At 46.0% G+C, this 9574-nt stretch overlaps 1 protein-coding gene across 3 annotated transcripts in view; it reads right to left on the reverse strand.

Moving 5' to 3' along the window:
* Nucleotides 1-9574, reverse strand: part of HERC2 (HECT and RLD domain containing E3 ubiquitin protein ligase 2) — a 217422-nt gene that overhangs the window by 164465 nt on the left and 43383 nt on the right. For 2 of the 3 annotated variants that reach the window (XM_019524228.1, XM_019524226.1), the window contains exons 6-7: nucleotides 8638-8738; nucleotides 3214-3370 (exon numbers count right to left, since the gene is read on the reverse strand). In XM_019524228.1, coding sequence (XP_019379773.1) covers nucleotides 3214-3370; nucleotides 8638-8738 — 258 coding nt within the window. The remainder of the gene's footprint in view (nucleotides 1-3213; nucleotides 3371-8637; nucleotides 8739-9574) is intronic. The other variant, XM_019524227.1, reaches the window with a different exon arrangement.

Here is a 9574-nt window from a genome sequence, read left to right on the forward strand (position 1 = left end):
AAAAATTATGCTTGAAAATTCAGGAATTAATGTCTGCAGCATTAACACACTACCTGGGATCACAAAGAAGCCACTAAGAAAAGGTGCATATACCTGCATAGAAGTGGCTCACCGTGTTCTAGGTAAGCCTGGATAAAGAGTATCCAGAAAAACAAGCTGAAGGTGAAACATAAAAGCTAAATTTGTTTACAAGCCACCAGTCTTTGCCATCTGAAAAAGGAAATACACTATCCTTTGCTTCCTTATATGTTCGTTGTCTTTATCCAGTTTCAAGAAGCATGTACATCTCAAGCCTTTTTAAATGTCCTGCACAAGACAACAGTTTGGGCTCTCAAAGATGCATATAATTAACAGTAAACATTTAAAAACAGACAGCTGCATAAATGACAGCACCATATTTTCTCACATACAACATGTACATTTTCCCTAAAAATCAGCCCTCACCTCCGAACTGGGGTGTGCGTAGTAAGCAGTGAAGATGTTTTCTTGGCAAGAAAAGGAGCAAGCCAGAGACTCTGCATGCCATGCAGCTGTCAAGATAGCCATCACTTATGCTGGCTCAGAAAGCTAAAGGGGCAAAGTCCTGCATTAACCATCCTGCAGCCAAAGCTATTGGCTGAACACTGAAGCTTGTATACAAAGCACAAGTGAGCTACTGGTAGTATCCTGAAGAGGACTGTGCTGTGGAAACACCACTTTATTTACAGCAGGGGTATCAAACTGATCTGGCTTTACAAGCTAGAGAAGGGTGATTCGGCTGGTCTCAACCCCCGTGCAGTGCCCATGGAGTCAGATCCAGCTCACATGCCACACACAGCATGTGCTGGCCCCATGGTTTGCTGTACATGCAGTATGTGGGGTCAGCATGGGGTACGCACTGGCCGCAGCACAGGCTGGATCCAGCACTGCAGGTGAAGGGGTCAGTCCAGGGAGCTGCATGCAGTTCACACCCCAGGCTGCCTGCATCACATGCAGTGCCAGGTTCAACGTGTGCACTGCAGATACTGTGCAGCCCCACCATACGCACAGAGAGCCCCATGTGCTGCCCATGGTGCCTAGGGTTGGACAGGCCACATGTGCCTCATACAGCATGGAGAGCTGGCACAGGACACACGCTACATGCAGCTCCCCACCAGACTGGCCCTTCACTCTAGTTCCATCACAGCCAGATCCAAACCAGCCCAGAAGCCAGTGCACAAAGTGAGTCACTGCATGCAGAACACGCTGCAGAGCACCCTTCTTTGCTGTGTGCAGCACTAGTGACACTGCATCTAATGCAAAGGGCCAGGCCAGGACAGGTGCCAGTGTGTGGGGTCAGGTCCAGCAACACACAGACCAGATCATATGGCTCCACAGCCCAAAGACAGCCTGTGGACTGTATGTTCACCACCTCTGCTTTACAGGAAATTATTTAAGAACCACTTACAATAAAGAAGGAACAGAACTGTTACTGCTCTTGCAGAACTCTGGGGCCTAACCTGGGAAGCAAAATATCTAGGAAACATGGCATCCAAGGATAGGCTGTCACAGCAGGAAGTTGCCACTGTCTACTGCGTCCCCAGACTGTCTCCTAGGACAGCATTTCTCAACCCATGGGTCACAACCCAAAAGTGGGTAGTAAGATGATTTCAAAGGGTCACGAGCTGCGGGTTGAGAAACACTAATCCTAGGAAAGCACAGAGACTGCAGCAGGGAGAATGGTGGGGGGAGAGCTGCAAGGCCAGGCTGGGTGCTGGCAGGGGCAGGGTGGCCAAGAGGCACTGCTCAGGGGCAGAACAGGCTGCGATCGGGCTGCCTGGCATGGCACAGCAGCCCCAGGGGCTGCCACAGGCCTCCCCTCTTCCCTCCAGCTCGCTCCGCTGCCACCCGCATAAGCCAGATCTGCTGCAGCCACTGCACTCTACCCCAAGTGGGATGGGGCAGCTCAGTGCCCTCCAGCAGGGATGGGGGGTAGGAACGAGGACTGTGGGTCATGCACCAGCAGGGCCAGGGGGGTGTGGGTAGGGACAGGCCACGAACCTTTGGAAATGGGTCCCATTAGGAAAACAATTAAGAACCGCTGTCCTAAGACACATTTCCTAGACGCTATAGAGGCAGCCATACTTCTCGGACACTATGTTCCAAGAAGGTCTTACTATGATCAAAGTCTGACAACAACAGGAAAAAAAATCTTTTTCTTTTATATTCTGCCTTATAAAAAGGAGGCACGTGTATGTGAGAAAATACAGTACTTATTTTGAAGGGATAGATTAAGCCACAATGGGAAAAAAATTACATTCTTTACATAGAGACAGATATTTTGGGGGGATGATCTCTTTTATTGATCACAGCATGGTTGCAATACAAGTTAAGCAAGCTTATATATGCATGCATAGCTTGGTTTATAGTAGATGTACTTTACCAGGATAGTCATACCAATATACCATAGCAGCAAAGCACTCCTGGTAGGCACAGCTTACATAAGTAAAATTATACCAACTTCTACTTTTATAATTTAATTGCAGCCCAGACTTCTCTCTCCTCCTCACCAAAAAAGTAAATGCATCTACGTTGCTAGAAAAAGCCCTATCAAGGACCACATTTCACCACACCCTTTAACAAAAGAAGTTAAGAGGCTTGGTCCAAAAATACCTGTATTGAGTGAAGACTGCTTCCCTGTCCATTGAATTTCTTAATTTTATAGAAAAATATCATAATGTTTGCTCACTTGAACATTCAATTATGTTAACAGACTGTACAAAAGAAAATAATGTTCTCTGCACTACGCATATCCCATTCACTTTCAGCAGAAGTCACGTGCACCAAGCATGAATTTTCGAAAACAAATCCATTTGAATTTTCTAAGCACAAAACATCACTTTTATTCAACCTGTGAACACTCATTTTGCTCAACCTCCTCAAAGAGCTTTAACCAAACTTTTCAAAAAGTTTGCTTTGGGTTGAGAGCATACATGAAAATATAAACCCATATGTAGCTTTTAAGGAAGTTATAAGGAACCAAGAAGCAGCATTTAGAATGTGTCATCTCAATAATAATTATACATAGCATCACTTGCTTAATGTTATTACATAAAAAAAGGAAACCAACCCACATAGCTTAGCTTAACTAGAAACTATTTTAAATTTAGCCATCATCTGTTAACATATTCAGGCTTTCCTTTCAACAGCCAGTTGAGCAAAAAGGGAGGAAAAAAAAACAATTCCAAAACTTACCCAGTCACAACAGACCTTAGGAATTTAGTTGCTCTCTCCACAACTTCCAGCCAGACAGAAGATACAGTCCCTTCATCAAAAAGAGATGCTTCTGGTAGGGCTCGGAGTGCATCAAGTGATTCTTGTAACAATTCACTGCAAAGGTCTGCATCCTCACCTGACAGCCAACATAACAAAATTTGTAAATAAGCTAGCATAATGCATTTAACTAATAGTTGAACTTTCTCAAAAGAACTGTGTGAAAAATGTCTAAGGGCTATATTAGACATTCAAATGAAAGACTGACAGAAACCAGCTACAGAGTTGTTACATATTTTCAAGCCCTTATTTTATAGCTGGTTGGCTCTTTTTAGAGCTCAGTAGTCATTTTTGTCACATGATAATGACCAAGGATCCGTTTTTTCTGTTTGCTGTGGAAAAACGTGAATTTTCTCCTTTGAAGGAGAAAAATGTGGAAAGTCACAGGTTTCCCCTTGCAGGCTGGCAGTTCCAGCCTGCAAGGGACTGCTTGGGCTGGGGGGGAACAGGAGGGCAACTGGACACGCATGGGCAACTCGGGCTTCCCGAGTCTGGGGGACACCATTGTGGCACAACTGGGGGGAGTGGTCCCCCATGGCCAGCTGGCGACCGGTGGAGGGTCCCCCAGTGGCCAGTCACCAAGCACACCAGCAGCACAGCAGCAGCAGGAGCGCTTGCACTTCCACATGCAGCATGGTGCGGGACTTCCACCACCGGCACTTCCGCTGGTGGGACCAATTTCAAGGGCAGCACAAGTGCTCTCCATGCCCCTGTACCAGCCAGAGCACACAGTTTCAGGCGGGACACCAGATCTCTGCCCCCATGCCCCCCCATACCCTTCCTACGCATCACCTATGCGTGTGCACATGTACACATGCACATGGCCAGCAATACAGTCCCAAGCAGCACGATGGAGAGCAGCTTCTGCAGCTGCCTACAGGTATGTCTATAGGGAAAGAGGCATAGGCATAGGCAATGCATGGTGGGGCAAACTGAATCAGCGACAGCAGCTCACACCAAGCCCCCATGATGAGGGAGGGAAAGGGGTAGGGTTGATGGCTGGGACTAGGAGTGCTGCCCAGCCAGGGTGGTGCGCAGAGCCCAGAGCCGGAATGTGCAGCCACAGGGCCTAAATGGAGAGGACAGAGCCACAGGCATCTCATCAGGGACTGGAGCCTGGTGGCGGGAGGCAAGGAGGCAGTTCCCCCACCACTACACGCAGTCCCAGGGAAGGTTTGGGGACCATAGGCAATGTGCAAGCAGGGTATCAGGGGGGCAAGTGCCCACCCCCAAAAAAAATTTATGCACCTACAGCAGGACACAGGGCTACAGCCTGGCCAGACCAGTACAAGGCTGCCTCTGCAACCCAGTGGGTGGAAACCAAAACGAGAGGGTGGGGTGGGACAGTAAGACTCATTGCTGCTGCTGCTGCTGCTGCCACCCCCAGAACCCCTGCACCAGCTGCACTACCATGGAATAACACCTTGCAGCCAGCAGCACAAGGAGTAGCAGACTGGTGGGGGACCATGCTGCCCTCACCTCCTCCCACCACCAGCCACTCACATGCCAGGCCATGCACCAATGCAATGTCACAGCTGGTAAAGCAAGCAAAACTCTGGCTTGCATCCACAGATGCTTCTCAAGCAAATCCCAGGATGTCACCCTCCCGCTGTACTCAGCTTTGGTGAGGTTGCAGCTGAAGTACTGCATCCAATTCTGGTCTCCACAATTTAAAAAGGATATGGAAAAACTTGAGAATCCAGAGCAGAGCCACACATATGATCAGAGGGCAAGAGAATAGGCCCTATGAGAGGCTGAGCGCCATAGGACTCTTCAGCCTGGAAAAGCCCAGACTCAGGGGGGACCTGGTGGCTGCCTATAAGTACATAAGGGGTGTACATCAGGATCTGGGGGAATGCCTGTTCACCAGTGCGCCCCAAGGGATAACAAAGTCAAAACAGTCACAAACTCCTCCAAGACCATTTTAGGCTGGACATAAGGAAAAACTTCTTTACCATGCAAGCCCCCAAGGCCTGGAATAGACTCCCTCCAGAGGTGGTGCAAGCACCTACTCTGGACTCTTTTAAAAGACATTGACATCTATCTTGCTGGCATCCTTTGACCCTAGCTGACTTCCTGCCCCTGAGGCCCTCTGAGGTCCCTTTTGGCCCTAATGTCTATGAAATCTACCCCAGAGGCAAGGTGGGGTGGAGGGGCAGCCCAGGCAGCCTAAGGGGAAGGATGGCAGCAACTAGGCCATGGTGACAGGGAAGAGCGGCAACCTGGCACACAAGCAGCTGGTGGTAGAAGTAGATGAGGGCAGCATGGCCCCCCTCCAAACCGTTACTCCTCACACTACAGTGGGGCAGCTGATGCAGGGGTGCTGGCAGCAGCAGTAAATTTCGCCGCCCCGCTCTGCCTTCTCATGCTAGGTCCCACCCACTGCACCACAGAGGTGGCCCAGTGTTGATGCAGCCAGGCTGCAGGAGCATTGCCTGTGGTCAGGCAACCCCCCTTCCACACACACACATCCTTCCCACACTGTTGAGCTGTTGCAGGGTCAGGGGACAGCAGATCAGGAGTGAGGGGCACCAGCAGGGTTGGGGTGGGGGGGGGTTGGAGGCTGTGGGTCAGGAGTGAGGGGCACCAGAACTGTTCAGCACCACAAAGAAGCTGGACTCGCATCCTGGTGAACTAAGGGGGTAGGAGGAGCTCTGATTTTCCACGATTTAAAAAAAATCAAAAATCAAACATCAAAATACTTAGGTATTTAGAACTGTCTTATTATAAATGACTGGAGGCATTCGTGGCTGACTTCAAAATGCTTTAAAATCGTAAATGCATCAATAAAACACTGCATTCAACTGATACCTATATCTTACATGGCAGAGAAATGTGGGTTTTGGGGGTCTTAATTAGAAAATTTGGGTGGGATTTTTAAACACAGAAAACTAATGACTTTGCATGCATGGCTGGTCTAAATTTACTGTGAAATTAACCAGTTAATTGAGTAATGTACTCAATGTGTAGCATGGGTATACATTTTTTTTAAACTTCTAAACACAAAAGCAGATATATATTAAGCAGCTGTTTTCAAAGAATCATTTTGATCGGAACAAAGTTAACCACCAACAGTCACCACTACACAGCACAGTCAAACTAATTTAATTGTTCCCAAATCATACGAATAAACAGGAATCTAGTCACTTTCCTCCAAAATCTTTTCTTATTACTTATTATACTAGAAAAGCTTTAAGAATTTTAAATTTGGCTGCAGCTTAGAAACAGGTTTTGTTAAGTAACTACAAACTATTAAATCAGGGTGTAAAAGGTGACATTGGAGTTGGTGAATTGCAGAGGGGTAGGAGCACAGGGCTCCTCCTCTGAAGGGAGAACTGTTTCATCTTCCTGCTGTCTCTGACAAATACTGTCCTAACACGTAAAAAAAAATTTTTAATACGCTCAGAAGAACCCAATAGAAACTACTGCATCAGTTATTCTGATCAATTTAAAATGACAAACCTATTTCCTTATTTATGTAAACTACAACTTTTATTAAAGAAAGAGAGGTATATGGCCAGAAAAAAAGAAATGCAAGGAGGTGCTATGTTAGTCACTTTAACTCTTAATGCAATATTCAGTTGAACTGTGATTTGTAAACAGACAAGTAGCTGTATATAGTCCATCATATTATTTAACTTAATGGGGAAATTGAGACTACTGTCAGCCAAAGATACTTTTACACCCTACTCTGTCCCAGACCCAAATTTTTGCAACCCCTCCTCCCCCTTTTGAAATTAGCATTAAATGTTAGCTTTAACAATCTCACTCTCTCAGACAGATCACCATAGTTTAATAAATCAGGGCCTGTTTTCAGGTACTTACAGATTTGCTGAAAACTATCTGAAAAATTTCATGCTGGGTACCCGGCTCAGGCTGACGTTTTTGGGAAAAGTTTTAATTACTCTAAATGGTTAAAGTTTCCAATAGGGAATGTAGAGAAATGAGCTTTCCTCACATTCTAAGATTCTGGGAACCATCTTGAAAACAAATAAAACCCTGCATAGATGCTTTAGAGCAGGTACTTTACACATTTGACTGTGGCCTTTATGCCACAATAAGCTGTTTGCTGTCTCTAGGAAAATCTGTCCAACTTGGGCCAATTTAAAAGCCTCTGAAAAACTACAGGTCACATCCTCAAAGACTGTGTCAAATTTAACTACAAAAAAAGGAGACCCCATCCATAATGAGCTGCTCCATCCTGAAGTAAAGCAGGACACTTCCAGTGCAGCTGATGCTCTCAACTGCTACATGCCATGTGGATGTGGCCTGCTTAACAAGTGAAAGCTTGTCTTTTCTGTACTCTACAGTATCCCCCTAGCAGGACAGAAATAAACTCCTTGATTTGAACACAGAGGGGAGACTAGCTATACCCTGGGAAGGAGGAGAGCTGGACTGAGATGTGAAGCAAGAAAATTTGAGACTGGAGGGGATTAGAAATAAATTCAAAAGGCACACATGGAGGGAAGACTACAGAGGGAAAAAACAGAGGTGGGAAAAGATATAGCAGAAAGAAAGGGGTAATAAGCAGGGTGGACCAAGGAAAACAGTGAGGCCAGACGAATAACAGTCAATAAAAGGGGGACAAAGGCAATGAAGGCTGCACATGCAACCATAACTATCAATTTCCAACTTCTAAGCACTTAATTTTGCTAACTTAATACAGTAAAAGCTCTGTTATCTGGCATCCCCCAGGAATGGGGGATACCGGATAACAAAATATGCCGGTTAATTAAGTGGCCCAGGCCACCGCTTCTCCCACCACGTCTGGGGAGTCCCGCCACCTCTCCTGCAGCACTGCCGACCCTCCTGCTACATTGCCACCCCTTCCACACAGGGAGGTGGGCTCCACACAGCCCCGCACACCCTGTTATGCTCCTGGGCTGTGGGGACTTGGCGGTGCAGACTGCTTCGACCCAGGCCATAAGGGCTCGGAGAAACCAGAAGTGCCACAGTAAGCACTTCCGGTTTCACTTTATCCTACAAGCTGGCATGCCAGTTAATTGAGCATGCCAGATTGTAAGATGCCAGTTAACAGAACTTTTACTATATTGTTCTTTTACTTTCTCTTCATCACAACAGTTACACAAAGTGCTCCTACAATCCAATCTAGAGAGATGATACTGGCTTTTCTAAACCAACCAGCAACTGACAGGAGGTGCTATCTCCCTGCAAAGTGCCAGGCCCTGCTGTCCTGAGCGCAAGAGAATGAAGCAAGAGACATTTATCATAATAGAGCACTTCAGTCCGTCCATCTTGCCAATATTTCTTTTTAAATATATGACACTGCAGACTGAGTAAGGTTTTTAACCACAAAGGCACACAGGCTTAGGAATCAGACTTTACCTGACCTCCACGCTCTACGAAGGAACGCAAATGCAAACGAAAGCGCTGCTCTGGATCCCACTCGTGCGAGTCCTTCTACACCTTTGCCTACAGGCCTAGGACTGTAACAGGAAACAATTTAAAGATTGAAAATGGTCTTTTGGAAGAGAGAGTTAGCATACATCAAGTGTTAGCAGTCAAGTTTCAGTTCCAGTTGTCCAAAACAAATCAAATGCATCCACCAAGAACATCTGCTTAAAAGCAAGAAGTCAGAAGATAAATTGGTATAACCTGTGTCCTCTTTGGCATACAGAATCTTATTTGGGGTTGTAGCTGTGTTATTATACCTAGGTTATCTTGCGTCTGTCCATTTTAAACAATCTGTTATTCACCCAGACTTAGGACACTTTGGTTAATAAGAACCCCAACAATTTTGCCTGATTAAATTTCCTGCCTCGCTAACAACAACAAAGTTAAATTATTAACATCAAATTTTCAGGGAGCTAGTGTATTTAAGTCATGACTGAAGTCAAAAGATTTCTTTAGGGAACAGAATGTCCAGTCAGAGGCATCACCTGCATCAGTTAAACCCCATTTATGATTTCTGAAGGACTACAAAAAGCTCTCTTCAGATAATTTCTATAGTTTTTGCAGAAATGCTAAAAATCTGACAAAATTCCAGCATTAGCAAAGAAATTACAACCCTGAGTTGTCTCGAGTTCTTGCTCAACTACTAAATGCCTCCCTCCTATTCCTTACCTGTTAATTTACCAAACCAGAGACAGTAAGCATCTGGAGCCGGAAAAAAGGGGCATTTTTACACATGCTCCATGAGGTGTGGGGGAGCACTTTCATTAACGAGCTGCACTAATGTAAAAGCACCCAGATGTCATGGGCATCAGCATCCCCCATGCTGAAAAATTGCGGCAGGGGGCTTTGAACTAAAGCTTATCAAATG

Source organism: Gavialis gangeticus, unplaced genomic scaffold, assembly GCF_001723915.1.
Source record: "Gavialis gangeticus isolate Ggan-Ray unplaced genomic scaffold, GavGan_comp1, whole genome shotgun sequence".
Classification (NCBI taxonomy): Eukaryota; Metazoa; Chordata; order Crocodylia; family Gavialidae; genus Gavialis; species Gavialis gangeticus.